Here is a 21,699-nt window from a genome sequence, read left to right as displayed (position 1 = left end):
CTTTTATACCTGGTCTGCTTTCTTTGGTTTCCTTTGTTATTATGCTATACTTTTTCTTACTGTTCGTCTATAAGCCTGTGATTCATTTTCCCATATTTTTCTATAAGAGTCCCTCCAAAATCTGTTGCCAGAGCCTTTGTTTTCGAGTTAACGATTCTTCCACCTTGGAAAATTCACATCCAGTAACTGCTGGTGAGATTCCCACTCTTGCATCAAGTCAGGCTGAGACACCTGAGTGATTTCCTCCTTAACCCCTCGCCTCCAGTCTCCTTTTCTCACCTATTTTCCTGCTATTCCCTGAGTTGCTCTGCCATTTGCCTTACAGATACGGATGGCAATGGGTACATCAGCTGCAATGAGTTGAACGACTTGTTCAAGGCTGCTTGCTTGCCTCTGCCTGGTTATAGAGTGAGAGAAATTACCGAAAACCTGATGGCTACCGGTGATCTGGACCAAGATGGGAAGATCAGCTTTGATGAGTTTATGAAGGTGGGCATCATACAAAATACAGAGAAGCATTTGAAACTTGAACTTTGAGTCTGTTTTAAAAAATACCTACAATACATTTTCGCCCTCTTGGCTTCAACATTACATGTCCTTTCCTTTGTGCTTTTCTTGATCACAGATTGAGTCTCTAAAGATATATTATAATTTTTCAGGTTTTTCATGGCCTAAAAAGCTCAGAGGTTGCCAAGACCTTTAGAAAAGCCATTAATAAGAAGGAAGGCATTTGTGCGATCGGAGGTACTTCTGAGCAGTCTAGTGTTGGCACCCAGCACTCCTATTCGGGTAAGTTAGACTAATGGTTGGAAGTGCAGGTGGAGAGGTGTTAGGATGAGAGAAATGAGTGCCGAAATGAGTGTATTCCTCACAGAAAGGAAATACATATGCTTTCTGGGGTTGTATTCTAAAGTCATTATTAAAACTTAAGGAATGTAAAGAAAGACAGAAACCAACACTGTTTTCTTAGGCATAAGTGGGCCAGTCTACAAAATGGGAAAAGCAGTTTAGCTCTAAATACACAAATTGGGAAAAGCATTTTGTATCAAGAGTTCTAGCTCTAAGTAGGGCATATATAAAATAGTCTTACCTGAATTTACAAAATTTATCAAAGGTTGCCAAAATTCCTTTGTAAATTTTACAGACAAAATTAGCTACTCAAACTTCTATATCCAGACTTAATGATTATTCTTAATGTCTGCTGAATGGCCAAAAGAAATGGTTTTCATTGATTTCAAACGAGTGTATTTATTCTGAAGAGTGTGTTTGTTCTACAGAGTGTGTGTCTGTTGTAAAGACTGCCATCCAACAGCCTTCATGGAAACTTCTAATAGCCCAAACACTACTGTAATTCAACAATTCCCAAACTGAGTTCTTCAAAACATTAGTTAATCTTAAAGATAAATTCATGGTCAAGTGCAACCTATAATTGCTAAGACAAAGTTTAGACTTTTATTTTTAAAACAGAAATTTCCAGAGCCTTTTGCCATATAAATGTTTATAATCAGTCTTAAAGACGGTGATATGTTGCTTGGTGTTTCACAAACTGTTGTGACTCAGGATTCTTCTGAGGGACACTATTGTTTTCTGTGACATGGGTTTGGGAAGCACTGTATACAAGGCATAACTTGAGATATTATAAAATTTTTAAAATCAACATTTTGCAGCTTTACTGATAAGAAAGAGTATATAATGAATGCATAAATTATGATTATATCATGATTACATAAAGAAGCAGAGCAATATTGCAAGGATTGCCTGTGAATCATTCCAGGGGTAAAGGCAAGGTACTGAGTTTTATTCTGCAAGAATTAGTCACATTCATACATAACTTTCATATTTACAAAAAATACATTTTATTATATATATTTTTATCTATATAAAATATATGTGCATACATTTATTCTAAATATAACACACTTGCAAATATATGTCCTCTAGATAGGCCTACTTGTATATTTTACAACCTAGCGTGAAGTCAGCTGAAGTTTTTCTTTTTTAATTTATTCTTTAGTTGAAGTAAGAATATCACACTTCAATAAATGTGGGGTGATAGGATAATAGACCAAATAACCTTGTGTTGTTTTTTCTGGGCATGAGAATATATAAGAACCAGGTGTATAATTTCGCTTGTACCTTATTTTCACTTTGCAAATAAATCATTTTAACTGCCTACTTGCAGAGGAAGAAAAGTATGCCTTTGTCAACTGGATAAATAAAGCCCTGGAAAATGACCCCGATTGTCAGCATGTAATCCCAATGAATCCAAACACGGATGATCTCTTTAATGCTGTTGGAGATGGCATTGTCCTTTGGTAAATAACATTTCTTTTATTGGTTTCCAAAGCTGTCTCTGGAATTTTCTGGAATACTGACAATTCATCACATTTATCCCAGTCCAACTTCCTTCAATGCTCAGCTAGACCTGAAATATTTGTCTGGACTTTCACTTAGAAAGTCTCAGAGAACAAACTAATTTCAAAAGCAGCTTATGAGAAATGTAAAATTACTGTTGCTTGGTTGGAAGAAGGGATGCACAATCGAGACAAACATAAATATAGCTGGAGATATAATAATACAAAGCCAATAACAGTTTGGGGGGAATACATGCCAACTTGCTTAATCTGAACATGGCCTATCATGAGAGTACATAGCAGCATGGTAAGTGAAACAAGCCAGTGAAAGTTCTTAAGCAGAGGGACTTCTGAGTGGTAAACACAGATACACAGCTGTCCCGGGACACCTGGGAAAGGATGAATGTGTTCCCTCCAGTAGGTCACAGTTCAGTTCAGGAATGCTTCTTTGGAAATGCCTCTGTAGCTTTTGCTATAGCAGCTTCTCTGCCTCTGTAAGACATGTTATTAGTGAGGAGATTTGAAATGCCCGATGCCAGGTAGGCTTAGGATTTGAAAGGAAGGATGTTGGGTGAGACTTGGAGCCCCACCCCCACTCCACCACTAACCAGAGCAATCCTGGTTTTGATATTTTACATAATAGAATTCACTAACTAATACTAGTTTAATATTTTCCAAATGATAACTTTGAAGTTGTTTTGTCTAAATGGCAGGAAAGTGCCTTTTATTAAATATATGTACACACACATACAAGACAAACTTAAGGAAATCCATTTAAAAAGAAAAACAGCGAGGAGTTGCTTAAAATTGCTAGGAAAATGTGTTAGCATTGATTTCTCATTAAGAAAAAGAAATAGTCACATATTTACTGTCACATATTTACTAGCCTTTGATCTTTTTTGTTCTTTAGGATTTTTTTTTTTTTTAAGATTTATTTATTTATTCATACAGAACTGGGGTACAGGCCAGAGGCTCAGGGGCGGTGAGAGGCTTCACCAGAGACAGAGTGGGGAGCAGAACAGGCAGATCGACGAAGTACACTGCTGAGGGAAGCAGCGGGCGGGTCAGGAGAGGTCTGGCTCGCCATGTGGTCTCCTCCGGGGCAGGCTGCAGGCGGGAATCGAACTCATACGGAAGTGGCTTCAGATTCTCAGTGCTGTGCTTTAACCCGCTGCGCCACCAGGGAGGGCCTCTTTAGGATTTTTTTTAACTTTATTTCTTTAAATAAAATGGAAATGACCTACAGATACTTACTTTTTTGCTCCACTACAGTTTAAACCAATGCTAAATTGGTACTATATCCAAAAGTTTGCTTTTTTTAATTAAATTATTTCTTTTTCAGTAAAATGATCAACCTTTCAGTGCCCGACACTATTGATGAAAGAACCATCAACAAAAAGAAACTCACCCCTTTCACTATTCAGGTATGTCTTCCTTCTGTTACTCTAACACAGGATTGTGCTGAGAATGAGTTCACATCATGAGTGCTGAGTCAACCTTTCTCAGACACCAGTCAAGCCCCAGGTTATGGGATGGTTATTTCATGACTTGGTGTGCCTATAGGGACACGTATCTTTTGTGTCTTTATTAGTATAGCAGGGTGGCATGCTGATGCAGTGTGAGTAGTTGGGACATTTTTTCTTCTGGCTACATTGAATAACAATTCCAACTGGCTAAGTTTTAACTCAGAATTTCCCTAGCAATTTATCTCTGAACTGATGACAACTACCAGCTTTTAGCTGAAAAGATAAGCAAGCCTTTCTAAGAAGAGAAAGAATGGAAACAGGAAGTGCTCTGGTGGCTTTCACGGTGATGTCACAGCCACTTGCTTTGAGTCCTTGAACTTGTTGTGCCACGTCCCCTCCCTTGGCGCCTAAGTGAGAAATCCTTAGAGCTTGGCACAGTCAAGGTACCGGGCACACGGGAGGAATACGTGGCTGATTCTCGAATGGTCACTGTAACTTTTTGATTTGTTATCTGATTCTGTTGATGCACAACAAAGAAATGCTATGGATATTGTGCTTCGTTTCTAATGATACTCTTGATAGGAATGTAACTTCCTCTATTCTCGATACTGATTTACTTCTGAGAAACTCCCTTACAATCTTTAATATTATATATTAATATTATATACCAGGTGGTTTGTGAAATGAATGGAGAGAATAATTAAAAGGATTAAAAAAGCATAGGTAATAGGGTATTTGTTTAGCAGCACTGAACCTTGAATACACGGTGGTTTCCTAGGGCTCCAAGTTGGTTTCGGGCTCCTGGCAACATCACAAAAACAAAAAGAAATTAATGTATTACCTGTCATGCCTCTATTGAAAAAATCATTGTACCCCTATATTTGCTTGCCAAGAAAAACTGTGTAAATGCTCTGCACTCTTAAAAATAAATCACATTCAGATATGCACTCCTAGAAGTCGTATCTATCACTCAACCTCATCCTTGTCTACCCTGCGGCAGAACTGCAATCCCTGAAACTTGTCTCCTGCTCCTGCTGCGCTGGTCCGCGGCATTGTTGATTAACTAAAACAGTAACTAGTAGTAAGTAAACTGTATTTCTGTTATGTTTCAGTATTTAACATAATTCTCTTGCTCAGAAAACATGCCTCACCTCTGAATCAAGAACAATATATTATGTCCTCTTTAGATCTAAGCCACCCTATGTACTTTTACAAAGGGATGTGGTAACTAAAGTGGGAAAAGGATTAAACATTTATGAATGCATTTAACATCACGTTTACTTACTATTTTGGTCACAAGTAGAAACAGTATTTCTTACTCACCATTTGAGCTCTACTCTTGGACAAAACCCACTTCTTTTGATCTCTTTCCAATTGTACTTTGTTTTTAATTTGTCATTAAAAAACCTTCTATATATCTCTGTTTTTGGCATGTTCTCCTTTGAGGACCTGAAAGGAGTCTAGATTTAGATTCTAGACTAGAAATTTCAGTGACCTGTTACAATGTATGTGAATTATATTATGCACACTGTGGCTAGTTATAACAACATATAATCTATATATGTGTGTATGCACAAACCTGTTTGTGGTGTTTGTATTCAAACTCCCTAGCTATTCAAACAATAAATTGTCCTAGTAAAAACTACTCTTTCCCAGGAATTTGATTTGCAACTTTTTCATTCTTTGAGACCTAACCTGAAAGACAACAGTTTTTCTGTTACTCTATATTGACCTTGATTTACATCAACAAATGTGTTACTAATGATAATTGTGACAAGAAAATGACTAAACTGAAAAGTGCTGCCTATATTCTGGTTGATGGAGATACTGACTATGTAAGCAGCATCAGAGAACAAGATGGAAAAATCTAATGAACTTCATCCTGACCACAGCAGGCCTTCAACTCTAGGTTCATTGCAAAAGTCCACTGTGTGGGTTTCCCGTAAATACTCATTGACTAAAATGCAAATCGCTTCGTACATCTAGACCTGTGGACCTTCCAGTAGGGAAAACAGTGTCGCTTCTGCCCATCAGAAATCATCTCTTAGCATCTGCATCAAGGAAAAAACTTGCATGTGTTTTGTCTTTTAGGAGAATTTGAACCTGGCTCTGAACTCTGCTTCAGCCATTGGGTGTCACGTGGTGAATATAGGGGCTGAGGACTTAAAAGAGGGAAAGCCTTACCTGGTGCTGGGACTTTTGTGGCAGGTCATCAAGATTGGGTTGTTTGCCGACATCGAACTCAGCAGAAATGAAGGTAGACGTAAAACCTCAAACATGAATGGCTGGACTTTTTGCTAATGCATATTTTGTGGGCTGTTGCTGGAAGATGTCAGGAATAGTTAAGGTCAGAATCCTCTGTTTCTGAAAACTACCAGTGATTTTGAGGCTATTGTGTTAATATAACAGATTGTTTTCACACTGACTTTTGTAGAGGACTGAACAAAAGCTTTTTAAGACCACAGTCTAATAATAATGCTTGTTTAGAACTTACAGCTCAGTCTAACTGTCCGGAACTCTAAGCTTAAGAGCTTTTATAAATTCACTCTGTATATAGATATTTTATGTTGAATATTAGACTTTTTCAAATTGTATTTTTTGAAGTGATTCATATCACTGCAATGATTGCTCCAGACTAGGAGAAACTTGGTTTATTTCTTACTGAAACTCTAGAAAATGATTGGGGTTTCAGTGTTCTCCACTGAGCATGTAGCTGTCAGTCTTTATCATCTCTCATCAGCCTTGCTGCATTTAAACAATTACAGCCCTATTTTTTAGACAGAAGAGTCAGATGATGATAAACATCATTAAAAAAAAAAAAAGAACAACAATGTTACCTTAAATTTTCAGGTACAGATTTTACCAATATGAACTCTGTGGCTATACTCTAATTAGAAAGGTAGGTAGACAGATAGGTAGATAGTTAGATAGATAGACAGACAGACATGTAGATAAATAGGTAGACACTTTCATGCATATGTCCAAATCACAGTTACCATTGAGGAATCCTGAGGTACCACTTTAAAGCCAATATATTAAACATAATATAAAGAAGGATAAAAAGCAAATAGGGAACTTAGAACTCACAAGAAATAATATTTATTTGCAAATAATGACCTTAGCTACACCTCTCGCTGAGCAAAAAAAAAAAAAATTATTCATCTGGGGAAACAGAGTTGTTTACACTTTTGGAGATGCTATAAATATGTAGGTAATCATTTGAAATATAAAGCACCATGGGATTAGACAAGAAGCCATTGTCATTATTACAAAAATTGATCTCTTAGAACAAAAATGTTATCACAGCAGGAAATGTGCTTTGGCAGCCCTAGTGGAGTTTTCAGAGCCCATAATATTTGCTATTTTTGATGCTCACCCACAGTATTTGGAAGCATATATATAACATTGAGATATACTGGTGCCTTGTCTTCCCCATCTGAATTAATGGGAAAGGCAAATAAGCTCATAATAACTTACGCCTCTTTTAGAAATGGGACTAGTCAAACATACCTTTACCTCAGAGAGAGCATATCATGGCTTTTCAGCAGAGTTCACTTAAAATTGTAATTAATTCTCCCAAATAACCTCTATATTTATTTTTCTTTTATTTTCATTCTTCAGTTCTGGTTGCTCTTTTGAGAGAAGGGGAGAGCCTGGAGGATCTGATGAAACTCTCTCCTGAAGAACTCTTGCTGAGATGGGCTAATTATCACCTGGAAAATGCCGGCTGTGGCAAAATCAGCAACTTCAGTACTGACATCAAGGTAGGAAGAATGTTGTTTAAGTAATTGCAACAAGGACAGGAATTGGGGCAGGAATGAAGAAAACACAAATCCTGACCAGGGCACAGCTGAAGTTCTCTGAGTAGTTTGAGCACCACTGTGGCTGTTTTCCAGTAGCTCCCTGCTCGGGAGTCCTTTGCAATGCCGAAGCTGGCCTCTCACAGATCTGTCCAAGATCCTGGCAACTGTGCAGCTTCCAAGGGAGGTGAGTCTCCCTTGGAGTTTCAGTATTCAGAGGAAAGATGAGGGTGAGACAAAGAAAGGCAAGTAGAGAGAGATTATATTGCGTTTCTGATTTTATAAAGGGAATATTGAGAATTCTCTTGAAAAAATCAAATGAGGACTCTTCTAATTATACTAGTAACTAACAAACAAGATGTCTACTGCATGCTAGACACTGTTCTGACTGCTCTGTACAAGTTTTTGACTCCTTTAATAATCACGCAACAAATCGATGAGATACAAATTATTTTCTCATTTTACAGATAAGAAAACCGAAGAAAGAAAATTAAATAACTTGTTCAAGTTCATATAACTGGGGAGTGGGATCAAGTTATAAACCCAGCAGTCAGTCTCTGTGGCCCACATACTTTATCCCGTAACTGTACTGCCTCTCTCAAACAACTCAGGAAAGTTGCTACTTGAAAGTTTTCCATTTGTAGAAACCAGAGTAATGTTTACAAAGATAATGGTTCTAGAAAGCCCCTGCAAAGAGACTTTACCCCAGAGTATGTAGAAGATGCTTTCAGCCCTATTACAAAGATCCAGAAAGGAAAAGGCTGAGGGAAGCAGGTAATCTGGTTTTCAAGTTGAGGAACAGCTACTGATGTTGATGACAGGTGGAAGTTTAAGGAGCAGGAAGGGATGTCGGAAAGCAGTCCCTAGCAGATGATGTGGGGTGCTGGGAGGCAACATTTTGGTCTCCCTTTCTCAAGTTAATGAAATTTTCTGCAAAGAGGAAATCAGAGGAAAAGGTTACATGACACCAATAGCCAACCAAGGCTTCTATATTTCTTAGAGTGACAGCTTCCCCTGATTGGAACTCAATGGCCTTTAGACCCAGGGCCAACTAAAATGAATGAAGCGTCTAGATGGAAAGTCCCTCTGTTTTTAGGACCTACATAATAATGTCAGATTCCTTTTCTAACTACAAAGCTTTCTTTTGTTTGAAACATTCTTCCATCACCACTGGCCAAACCAGGGTTTAATAGGACAGGGTGGCATTATGTGCCTCTGTGCAGAACAATTTCTCTGTAATTATCTCAGTCAAAATTTTCAAACTTTTCAGCTACAGTTAGGCTGCTTGACCTGAACCACTTTACTTAATTTTCCTTCACTAAATGGCAGTGTTCTGCAGGATAACAACCATTTGGCTCAGGCAGTATCTGTATGTGATCAGCACGCCCAGCTGAGCACTGTTCCCAGAGAGCATCTGTCCCCCAGACAGGGCCAGAGATGGCAGAGGGGTGTCTGAACATCCAGCAATTTTGGGAAAGGTCTTTACATCACACACTGTGGGCAAAGGTGGGAGGATACCCATACTAGAGTGAGAAAGATGTAATAAATGACTCTTGGCACATTACGGTAGGCAGATGGTATTGGTGTCTAACACCTGCATGGAACTTGCACTGATTTAAAAATAGCTACAGTGAAAAGTTTGAAGAGGGAATAGTAGACAGAAAGGAGATGAAAATCATTTTCCCCGGGTGTAACATCAGTGACTGGGATCCTCTCTCTCATCTGTCTTAACATCACTAGCAGGGAGCTTACCTTTGCTCTCGCCAGGTGCTACCCAGTTGGAAAGCATAGAAATAGTTATTTTTCAGTCTTTAAGATAAAATGTGTTTAGTGACTTAAATAAATTAACTGAAAAATCTATATGCTTTCATTGAATGGGAATAAATTTATAATTTTAGGACTATAATTCTGAGAATTCTTTTTGTCATTAAGCATGTGTCCAAAATTAATTGTCTGTGTCCAATCTGCTATAAATAAATTTAAGCATTTGTCCTGGCTTGTAGGTGAACATTAAATGCACTTGTCATTGTAATATCTCTCCTTTTACATGGAGGCTGCTTGTTAATGCTTACACTTTCTGTCTTTGGAATCTTTTTCCTTTACTGATTGTCCGTTTGTTTGAATGTATTTTTAAACTCTGCTTTAAACTTCTGCTTCGTTTTTCTGTCACTTTTTTTTTTAATTAAACCTTAGCTGACTGACTTCTACAGCAATATAAAGGTATATATATATTTTCCTGTATACAATTTAATACATGTAAATAAATTTTCTCCCCTAAGGACAACCGAATAGCATTTGCTTCTTTGAGTTGCCTTTTGTGTATGTTTATGCTTTTGTTATACTGTACTCCTTTTGAAAAGAAAGGCAAATATAATTTGTAAACAGACAAGTAGAAAATTCAAATAAATGAATGTTTCCAGCTTTGTTAATTCGGTTGCACTCTTGAATGATAGTCAAATAAGAAATAAAAGTTTGCTTTTGAGAAACTGTGCTAGATGTGTGATTAAGTGTGCCATTTTTTAATTATAATTCTTTAATTTATCACAGGATTCAAAAGCATATTACCACCTGCTTGAACAGGTGGCTCCAAAAGGAGATGAAGAAGGTATTCCTGCCGTTGTTATTGACATGTCTGGCCTAAGGGTAAGACTATGTCCCTAGTTGTTTTTCAAGCTTGCAATGTTCCCTTCCCCTTGGCAGCTCTGTTTCTTGCAATGGCCCTGATTCTGGGGCCACATCAGTGGCATCATGGCGGAAGGCCCTGTTAAAACTGTGAAAAGCTGTTAGCAGTTTTGAGTAATAATAGTGGGAAATTGAATCTGGAAATAAACATTAAGTAAAAAGAAACTAATATTAATTACCACACACCATACTAGATACTCAAGTCTGTCAGTCATTTAATAGGCTCTACAACACCAAGTAGTGTTAGTATTTCCATTTCCAAGTATCTGAATATTATTTCTGGAAATGGATGGGATGTTTGCACAAGTAAATTCTCACTTTAGCAACAAAACCCCTACGATTTCTAAGGGATGATCATATGATAGATTGATGGCAGTTTTAGATTCAAGAATGGCTCCAAAATTCACAACCCTGCCTTACTACACTTTTGAGAGGGTAATGGGAAGAAAAACTGAGAAAGATCCAGAGTTCTCAAAAGTGTCTGGAGGATTTCTTAAAACAGCGGCACAACATACATTTGAATGTTAGAAGATCATTTTGCCTAGACTCCTGGCACTTCAATATTGATTGTGTGAATTTGCCTCATTTAATTTCATTAACATTAAGTACAGTGAGTCATTGTAAAAGCTAACTAAATCTCAATAAGAAGCAAAACACGTGAAACACTGTATAGTGTTATCTAATAAAGCATCATATTAAGAAGTACTTCCAGTTTGAAGTTTGATTTTCTGAAAATTCTTTTAAAGAGCTTTATGGACAGTGAACCATATTTTAATAAAACTATAGTCTTCTAATAAGAATCTGCTTATGGGTCCTGCCTGGTGGCGCAGAGAGTTAAAGTGCAGCACTAAGAATCTAAAGCCACTTCCGCATGAGATCTATTCCTGCCTGCCCCAGAGGTGACCCACATGGCATGGCAGACCTTTCCTGACCTGCCCGCTGCTCCCCTCAGCAGTGTATTTCGTCCATCTGCCTGTTCTGCAACCCACTCTGTCTCTGGTGAATCCTCTCACCCACCCTGTGCCTCTGGGCTGTACCCCAGTTCTGTATGCACAAATAAATAAATCTTTAAAAAAAATTTAAGAATCTGCTTATATATGACAGGAAATTGTCTAGAACTATTTTAGTAGGCCTTTAATATCTTTAGGCTGAAGTCTACAAAACCAAACTGATATATATTTACCAACAACAGTATGTATAGCTTGTGTTACTAGTCATATTTATTTTATTTGAGTTTCAGTAAAAACTCACTATGGCAAAGATAGTTGTAAAGGAATATAAATTTATAACTTATTAAATAAACATTTTTTGGTAAACAAAATCTCATGAAGTCTGTACCACAAAAAAATTACAATATAAGTTTAATCATTGAAAAGAATTAATATCAGTACAAACAATAACATTATAGAACCTACTGAATCTCTTTAAAAACGAGAACATTTGAAACGGTCCTGTATGGAAACCAAAGGACTCAATTAACTTCTAAGATTCTTTTTACTGTGATGTTTGATTTTGGTTCAGGTGAAGATAAGTAATAATTTGTTGCTGTTAAATATCTTAAGTGCCTGTCAAGCACTAAGGATTTTAGTAAGAGTCACAGTTCTTTTCATGTTGTATGTGCCTGCTTATGTCAGGGGAGAGCCCTGACCAGCCTGTCCTTTCTCATTGCAGGAGAAGGATGACATCCAGAGGGCAGAATGTATGTTGCAACAGGCGGAGAGGCTAGGTTGCCGGCAATTTGTCACAGCCACAGATGTTGTTCGAGGGAACCCCAAGTTGAACTTGGCTTTCATTGCCAACCTCTTTAACAGATACCCTGCCCTGCACAAACCAGAGAACCAGGACATCGACTGGGGGGCACTTGAAGGTATTGGAAAACAGTTGCTTTAGAGTTTGGGGAAATATTGTCAAGACTAGATGGAAGGAAAGTCAGAATCACCTCCCAGGCAAATGCAAACCCCCGCACCGGGGGAAAGATATGCAAGCAGGTCATCAATTCTCTGATACCTAACAAAGAGAATAAGTAGATTAATCAAGTCAATTACAGCCAAGCAGGAATAATCAAATACCATTCTATCCCCTCCATTATACATAGCTCCATCCATTATCAGAATTAAATGTTTTAGGGAAGACAGTGCATTTAATTATCAGATGAAATAAATTCTAAGTTCCAAAAACCTAATTTATGTACTTAATGTACTGAGTGTTAATTCCTAGAGGCAAAAAATTGCAGCCACTTATCATCTGTAAGAGATGTATAACTTAAGCTAGGAGGAGCTCACTGAGGTTTTTGTTTTGTTTTATTTCTTTGAATTATGGAAAGCACGGAAGCATATTTTGAGACAGAATCCATGACAGTTATATTTTGGGAGTTAATACCCCATGTTTGAATAAAAAGCATATAGCTTTAGTCAATTCCTAACTGATAAAAGCACCAAAGATGTTTACTTTTTTTTCCTTCCATCATCAACTACTCTCAATATTGGAATAGAAAAGTCAAGAGAAAATCAATATTAAATTAATATCAACAAAACAAGTAAATACAGATTTAAAGTATTGGTTGATCCTTTACTGCAATGTTTTCTCTAACTGGAAATGCAGGATCAATCCATTATCCAGCACTGCAACATTTGTATCATTTGATAAATCATGGTTAGGGATTCGTGGGCTTTGTTTACTATCTATCCTCTAATCACTCATTTCCAGCTGCCTCTAGAGTATCCCTTCTTGGATCCTTCACTGTTACTTGAAATTCAGCACATATAAAACAAAATTAATCATAATTTCTCTTCCTCCCATTGTCTTTCTACCCTACCCCCATACCATTAGCTGTCCCTTAGAAATTCTCCATTACCCATTTGCCTTGCCTCTTTTATGCTTCTGTCTCCAAAACTGAAAACCCTGGAGTCTACTTTAATATCTTCCTCTTCTTCACTCCTAAATCTATTGCATCATCGATTGCTAATATTTTTTCCTACAGAGTGACTTTTAGATTATTTTCCCTTTCTGCTCTTCTGGACTCTACGTCTCACACCAACTACTCCAATAGGTCTTATGGGCCTACTCCTCCATTCATCATGCATTGAATGTGCCCATATGCTATGTCAAACACTATCCCCTCCGTGTGCTCAATTGAAATGCATATTGCCTTCCAGTAATTCCACACACTGCTGCCAGATACATCATAGCACTGCTTTCATTAGATCTCTGCCTTGCTCAAGAATTTATGATAGCAATAAAAAAAAAAAGAACCCATAATGACTGACACTGTCTAATATATTAAGAAAAATCTGCCACTTGACATTTATAAGAACCCTGATTCTGGTTCCAGCCACCGGACTGCCTACCTCTATGGACTGTACAACATGGATTCCTGAAAATCCATTCCTAATGGTTTTAAAACAGACCATGCCTATCCCTCACTGTAGTTTCATATTTGTTTGCTCTAGCGTCAGCTCCTTATAAGCACCTCCCTGCCCTCTTCTACTCTTTCCTTTTCACTATCAGATTTTAGAAGCTCTTAAGGTGATGTCCACGTTCCACTCCCTCCAAATTTATGCCCATACTATCCTTTCCCCTTTTCAACTCTAATTGCAAATATATCTGCCTCATATGTTAGCCCTAAAGCCTCATGAGTTCTCTTCAGTAACTGAAGTCTTGTTTTTCCAGAAGGAATGTTAGCCTTTGAGATCCAATTCTGGTCTGTAAGATTTCCCTGCATAGGATCCTGCATACTACTAACAGATAGTTGATTTGAAATGGAAAAAATAACTAGCACAGGATAGCAACTCTCATCTGAATTCATTATATGGTTTTTAAATTTTGTCATTCTGCCTTCAATTGTTATTCACCCTCTCTAGTTTGATCATAGGAAAGCATGTTTTCTAAAGGCCTGAAAGGTAACCGGTCTTCATTAATTTAGGTGAGACGAGAGAAGAGCGGACATTTAGGAACTGGATGAACTCCTTGGGCATTAACCCTCGAGTCAATCATTTGTACAGGTAATAGTATCTGGGGACTCCTGAAGGTGAGCCACTGACACTGTGAAGTTCCTCAAGATTTTAAATACCACAGTGGTGTGCAATTGTTCCATGATGAGAAACTGCAGATGCTGGATATTCAGCTGGGAAATCCACTTTGATACATTAACCTTGTGTGCTTGGCACCAAATCCTAATTTCAGTAAAAGAACAACTGCATTACATTTGTGAGGTGATGATGTCACAGCAGGCAAAGCAGTAAATGTGGTTAAGTGCCTCCTCTACCACTGGCAAGAGCTGTATCTCCTTTCCTGGAGGCAGTTATGTGTTGGTTGCAGAAACAAGGTAGTCACACCCTGGGGGACACCTTAAGTTCCCCTAATGTTTAAGTCAGAGCTTCTGTATAAGAGGAATGCCTCATACCAGTGTTGTGAACACCCCTTGTGCTAATTAATATGAAAGGGAGGGCCTTACTCCACTTTAGGACCTTAATAAATGATGTCTGAGAATCCTTTTTTGTTTGTTTTGTTCAGTGACTTATCAGATGCCCTAGTCATCTTCCAGCTCTATGAAAAGATTAAAGTCCCTGTTGACTGGAACAGAGTGAACAAACCACCATACCCCAAATTGGGGGGCAATATGAAGAAGGTAAAAACAGTGACTCTTCTGATGTTCTACTAGGCAGGTGAAGTCACAAGGCTGTGAGGGGGCCCTGGGAACACCTGCCAGGAGGCCACTTAGACAAGTAATTTTTATCCAGGGATTAAATTATTGTACAGCAGTCAGAAACTGGAATGGTTTTATTAAAGTGAGTTCATTATTTCAGTTGATTACTTATTTATAATTCCATGCTGGGTGTCTTCAAACATTATGATGTAAAAATTCTAATTAAGATAATTAGAGCAAGCAGAGCTTCAGGATTGCTTTCCCCCAGCAGGATCCTCATTCTAATTTTCTAAAGACGTGGGGCTCTATACTGACAGTCAGACTTGTACAAATAATTTGTCTTCTTCAACACAGGGGGAACACGCTGTTCTTAAAAAAACAGCAATGGGATTTGTACAAATATTTCTCATTCCTGTGACTTTTTTTTTTTTTTTGATCAACTATGATCAGGTGCTATTTTTATTTATTTATTTACTTACTGGGCTGGAAGGGATTATGCTCAGCAAAACAAACCAAAAAGAAAAAGAAAAATACTGGATGGCCTCACTTATAGGAGGAATGTAGAGAAAAACAAATAAAGAATCAGAAAAAAAAAAAGTAACTCTAATAAAGTAAAAATTCCTGTGACTCTTAATGATCTACACAGGATTATCTGTCCCACGTGTCTGTCCACCAGCTGCAGACAGGATGGAGAGTCCATATTCTCTATGTCCATCTCCACAGATTCAGCAATTTGGGGGCTATTTGGACAGGAAACTACCTGTCTAAAGCATGGCTCTCTGTTAACGTAGTGTGATAGAGCCATAAAAATGTTCATAATAATAAGTTCATTTATGTTTTGGACTCAGATACTCTATAAATATTTTTTTAGTGAAAGTGAGAGGTCCTTTTAAGAAAAGATAGAAAATTATTTGACCGTTTCTGGTCCTATAATCGAAGAACCAGATGAGAATTGAGAGATCATTCTATCCTACCATGTTTACATATTTTGTGTATTTATTTTAACTGTCTTATTTTAGCTGTTATTTGTCACCATGGAGACAATAATAATTAAGATTGTTTTCCTTCTGCTTATTAACAGCTTGAGAATTGTAACTATGCAGTGGAATTGGGGAAGAATCAAGCTAAATTTTCTCTGGTGGGCATTGGTGGACAAGATCTCAATGAAGGAAACCGCACTCTAACTTTGGCCTTGATTTGGCAGTTAATGAGAAGGTAAAGCAAATCAGGAATTGCTTCTTATTAAATGTAAATAATACATTTAATAATAGAATAGATGCCAGCAAATTTTCAGGAATGTGATTCAACCAAGTAAAAGTATATTTAAGCTAAATTTAAAACCAAAGTACTTTTCTTTCCTATAGTTTTTTTTTTCCTTTCAGTTTTATAAGCTTTGTTTCAGGTATGAAGCTATGCTAATAGGTTCATAAATAATATCATTTTGTCCTTATGATGAATGACCCCTTTTTCATTATGGAGTGGCTCCTCTTGCTTAGTAATATTCTTTTCTCTGAAATCTACATTTTCTGACATTAATATTGCTATTTCACCTTGATTCTCTGGATTAGTGTTAGCATGTGTATTTTTCCATCCTTTTATTTTTAATTCATTTGTGTAGATAGCAATTATCTTTTAAAGGGATCTATCAAATAAGGTGGAAGATCATTTATCTAGATAGTGTCCATTTCTAATGCTCATCTTTCCAGGATGGAAATCCAAATTTCTACTTGAAAAATTTCTAATAATGCAGATCTGCTGGCAAGGAGTTACTTCAGCATCTTTATATCTGAAAAAGTACTTCATTTAAAATTTTGAAAGATAATTTCTCTGAGTGTAGAATTTTAAGTGGGTAGTTTTTTTCTTTCAATATTTTAAAGGTAGTGTTTACATTGTTTTTAATTAACTATTGTCATTTCTTTTTTAAGAAGACAGACATTTGTTTCTCCATCATGAAAGTCCAGGGCTGGGGTGATGACTCAGCTCTCGAAAGTCCTCAGAAATTAGAAAGTCCTCAGCTCCATGGCTCATCTGTCATGGCTAATGATGAGTCTCAGACACATGGGCAGATTGGCTATTGCCATTCTTACCTGTTTCCATCTGTATGTGTCCTCTTTCCTGACTTCAAGAATTTCTCTTCTCACTACTTTCATGCAATTCTATTATGATGTGTTTTGGTGTTCCTCATTCTTGAGGTTTATTGAGCTTCTTGGATGTATGCTTCATTCAAGAATTTGAGGGAAAGTTTGGGGATAGAGATTGGCCTTTATTTCTTCAAATATGTCTCCTGTACCCATCAACTCCAATTTGGGGGAACTGCACAGGTGCACACTTATTTACTCATCTGAAGTTGTTCCAGGGTTCATCGATGCTCCATTATTTTTTCTCCTCTGTCTCCTTTTTTGCTCTCTCACTTTTATATTGGATAATTTCCATTGCTTTGTCTTTATATTCACTGAATTCTTCTTCTCCAATGACTAAGTTTACATTAGTTATATATAATATGAACTTTTTAAACTCAGAATTTATAGTTTTCATATGTACATACTTGATTTGGACCTTTTGGCATTCCCCATATCTCTCTTCTCTGGCTATAGGGTATATAAAGGTAATTCTGTAATTTTCAGGTCTGTTCCCATTAATTGATTTTGAGCCTCATCTTGGATCATACTTTCTGCTTTTTTATGTCCTTACTAATTTTTTTATTGTATATTAGGCACTAAATTTTACTTTGCTGTGTGCTGGACATATCTTTATTCATTAAATACTCTTTTTTTTTTCCTGAGGTGCAGTTTAGTTTTTCACACAGTTTGATCCTTTTGAGACTTGCTTCAAGCTTAATTAAGTCTAGCTAATTTTCTCAATGCTGCGATAATCTCTTTTGAGTACTTTGCTTGATACTCCATGTGTTCTAAGGGTTCTTTTCCCCTCCACTTGGTGGGACCCAAATTATTTCCACTCCTGAGTGATCTCCAAAGATAGTTCTGCAAGTCCATTTTTAATAGTCCTCTTCCAGCCCCTAATAGCTTCCCTGCAGGCACTAAACAGTGCTAAGCTAAAAACTTGATGCAAGCCCTCTGAAGCTCTCTAAGGCTTTTTTCTAGATGATGGTCTTCTCCAGCAGGTACCTTTTCTCTTGCATGCTGCCCTGCAAATTCCGAGTACCTTCTCTTTTCTTGAGTTCTCAACTCTGTCCTCTCAACTCAGGGGAACTACCTGGCTCGCCATGGCTTCTCTATCCCTGCAGCCTGGAAACTCTCCATGCAGTGTTTTAGGACCACCTTAAGGCTTACCACTTTCATTTTCCTTCTTTCAGGGACCACTGTTTTAAACAACCTATAGTCTGAACACTGTTTTATGTGTTTTCCATCATTTTCTAGGTGTTTAAGGCAGAAGCTAGACTTGGTCCCTTTTCTCCATTATGGCTGAAGCAGAATTTCCTGATAGCTCTTTAGGAAAAAGCCTTAAGTACCTTTTAGACATACAAGTTAATATGAACATACATTTGATTAATATGAAGATAAATGTGGCAAAATTAGTTAAATAGCAATATACAAGTAGAAGGTAAATTGTATGAAAGTAAATAATTCTTGGTACAAAAGCATGAACCTGGGAAGAATTTTAGACCACAAATCTGACTACACCCTCTTCCCCCCTATACTGGTTGTTCTGACTAGGCAGAAGGCTTACATCCTTTAATTAGAATCTGTGTTAGTGTGACTTAATTTACTTTCTGACCTGGAAAGAAGCCCAGAAATCATATATCACATTACATTATCTTACAGGGTTGGCAAAGGCAAGGCTTGTGGTGTCCCTGGGCACTTGGGCATATTCCCAAGCAACTCTCCTAATATTCATAATGGTGCTCCAAGTAATTGTCAATATTTCTAGGTGGTGTAGGCTAATCAAAAGTGATCATAACAGATTTCATTAGACTTTACTGATTCACATACACTTTCCTCAGTATAACTCCCAACTACCCATTTCTAAACTGGTGTCTCCTCACTGAGTGCAGGCATTAGGTACCTCTAGCATAGAAAACTCAAGAGCTAAAACTCTTCAACTTTCCCTTACATTTTACTGCAAATATCTAGAACATTCCTGAAAGTACCTATGGGCCATTCTCATCAGTGTATTTTCAGAAGCAATATCTGAGTTAGTCTTTATTATCTTCCATGTATTTTTAATTCTCCGCAGATTGGTTTGGGGTGCTCATTGCTTCAAGACCAAAGCAAAAGTCTTTTTAGTTGTAGTGATTAAGTGAAATCATAGGTTTGAATATGAAATGATCTTTGATATTTTCTGCTTTAATGAAATAAAGCAAAAAACTCAGGCCAATACTATTCTGTTCTGAATTTCATAAAATCTGAAAATCACCTTATAATGATCTTTGTTCTGGAAATTTTATAAAATGTGGCTCATAGTCCTGCTTTATGGCAGGTAGATACACAGTAAGGTCTACCTGCTGCTGCTGTCTCCACTTGGTTATAAGCCATATTTCCCACAGTTTTACTCTCCAAGAATTGTGCATATAAGTGGACAGCAAAATACATTACTGTTGAAGGAGATGAGGTGACAGGTAGTTTTGTAAATGCTCCCAGAAGGACTTTTTTTCCCTTCTGTGTGCTGCACATTAACAAATCTATAAATCTAAAGCCATTTCTACCAGGAATTTGTTTTATTGGATTCCACAGATGTGCTAATTTGGTTTTTTATCTGGGTAATAAATGGCATGTCATTCTTCTCCCCAGAACAAATGAGATGTGTGTACTTAAACCTTCCTTTTTTCTTCAGTAGCCTGGAACTCATTCTCAGATTAGGAAGCTGGCAAACTGCGTATGTGTGAACTTGGAGACAAAGGGCTGAAACAAACAGGCCACCAGCAGATAGCAACCATAGTTAGACTCTGAGAAAGGAACAAAGAGTGAGGCAGGCAAGTAAGGGAATTCTCCTGAAAACAAACAGCGTGTGGACATCACTGGGTTTGCCCCTCCAGGTCAAATGTTAAATAAATAAAACAGTGTCAGAAGACAGGAAGGCCAGCAAGTAAGAATCCTGGGCTGTGAGCACCACAACCACACACATCATCATCCTCTGGTTGAGACACTGGCTACGCTGGGGCTCTTGCATTCAAGTCCCTCTCCTTTTCACAGAGGACTTTTCAGCACAGTGCATTTTTCAAACACTAGTGATACTGGGGTTTTATCTGGAGGGTTTCATTTAATAATAGTAAAGTCACCCCGAAAAATGTTTAGTAGTAGGAGTCACTATCTCAAAAGACGTCCTTGACAGACACAAGTCATATTCCTGTTTTTAAATTTTTTTGTTTTTTAAAAAAAGTTTATTTATGCATACAGAGCAGGGGTACAGACCAGAGGTGAGTGAGAGGATTCACTAGAGACAGAGTGGGGAGCAGAACAGGCAGATGTACTGAAGTACACTGCTGAGGGGAGCAGCGGGTATGTCAGGAGAGGTCTGCCACTCCAGGGTCACCTCCCTGGCCGGGGATGGAACTCATGCTGCAGTGGCTGTGGTAACTTCATAGTGCTGTGCTTTAACCCATTGTGCCACCAGGGAAGGCCCTGTTTTAACTTTTCAAACTACATTTAGTGCTCAGTGGACTACCAAGATTTGAGAGTCTGGCTAATTCTGTCTTTTCTTCTCTTTATTTTTACTGTTGTACCTGATTCCTTTTAAATCTCTGAATCAATCTTGAGATGCCAAAAAGAAAACTTTGTGTTCACAGAACTCTGTGCCATGCTGTTACAATAAAGGCTTCAGGGAGGTCAGTGAGCTGCCTCCATGACTTTCTGCATTTTTGTCTCCCTGCTCCTTTGTGGCTTTTTAATTTTCACACTAGACTTTGTGTAAAGGTGAAGTGTCTCCTCTGTGCCATTCCCTTCCCTAACTCAAGAAGTGTATTTAGAGCACAGTTTTTGTTCATCTGGGAGTTATCAGCAAAACAGGCTTGTATTCATGGCGAAAGGCAGTAACAATTCAGTCCTGAGGTGTGTGAAGCTGCTAAACTGAATTTAGTTTGTTTTTATCAGGTTATATATAGACAGGACCCACTGGAACGTCATTAGGTATTGTTTCTTGTAAGAAATTCTTAAATGTTATAAAAAATGCTAATAACTTAGTACATATGCAAATACCAGCAAACAGGAAGCCAGTTATGCCACAAAATCTCCTGATTATGATTAGATCAAGACTAGGGCCTGTTTCCAAAGTCGGACTATTTTAAAAACCTTCCTGGGACATATCCCACTTGTGCTCCTTCTTCCTTAACATTTCAGTCCCACCACTGAGCCCAGACAAGGCATCTCTCACTTCTACTTTCTCCTTGCTTTTTCTGGGAGAAATTCTATTTCTTTGATCCACCACTATAGTTTTCCATGTGCTAGATGCCTACGCACCTGCTAACCCCAGAAAACACCATGATGAACTGGGTGTGTGGACTGAACTGAGGGAACATCGTGGCCAGATGCACATCAGCTCTATCAAAAATTCAAGGAAACAGGCTAGAAGCAAGTAAACAATAATGATTAACATGAGAAAAATGATGCTTGAGCTGGGAATTGTTCAAAGGCTTATCAAAGGCTTAGACATTCAGTACAGAGGTCGGGTGTCCCAGGCAGAGAGCACAGCAGTCACAGAGGAGGAGGCTGTGCAGTGTGGACAAAGAGCTGCTGATGGTTCTGTCCCATTGAGATATGAGCATGTGTGTCCATGAGGGGCATGAGGTTAAGTCCCAG

At 37.8% G+C, this 21,699-nt stretch overlaps 1 protein-coding gene across 2 annotated transcripts in view; it reads left to right on the top strand.

Annotated features, from left to right (window-relative positions):
• Positions 1 to 21,699, top strand: part of LCP1 (lymphocyte cytosolic protein 1 (L-plastin)) — a 50,802-nt gene that overhangs the window by 20,347 nt on the left and 8,756 nt on the right. Inside the window, exons 3-14 of one of the 2 annotated variants that reach the window (XM_012723294.1) lie at positions 326 to 489; positions 660 to 789; positions 2,183 to 2,315; positions 3,697 to 3,778; positions 5,912 to 6,077; positions 7,442 to 7,584; positions 9,814 to 9,840; positions 10,168 to 10,263; positions 11,974 to 12,169; positions 14,225 to 14,303; positions 14,815 to 14,929; positions 16,029 to 16,162. In XM_012723294.1, the coding sequence (XP_012578748.1) occupies positions 326 to 489; positions 660 to 789; positions 2,183 to 2,315; positions 3,697 to 3,778; positions 5,912 to 6,077; positions 7,442 to 7,584; positions 9,814 to 9,840; positions 10,168 to 10,263; positions 11,974 to 12,169; positions 14,225 to 14,303; positions 14,815 to 14,929; positions 16,029 to 16,162 (1,465 nt within the window). The remainder of the gene's footprint in view (positions 1 to 325; positions 490 to 659; positions 790 to 2,182; positions 2,316 to 3,696; positions 3,779 to 5,911; positions 6,078 to 7,441; positions 7,585 to 9,813; positions 9,841 to 10,167; positions 10,264 to 11,973; positions 12,170 to 14,224; positions 14,304 to 14,814; positions 14,930 to 16,028; positions 16,163 to 21,699) is intronic. The other variant, XM_012723295.1, reaches the window with a different exon arrangement.

Source organism: Condylura cristata, unplaced genomic scaffold (genome assembly GCF_000260355.1).
Source record: "Condylura cristata isolate star-nosed mole 26May11 unplaced genomic scaffold, ConCri1.0 scaffold00010, whole genome shotgun sequence".
Taxonomy (NCBI): domain Eukaryota; kingdom Metazoa; phylum Chordata; class Mammalia; order Eulipotyphla; family Talpidae; genus Condylura; species Condylura cristata.
This window is presented reverse-complemented; position numbering and strand designations above follow the sequence as displayed.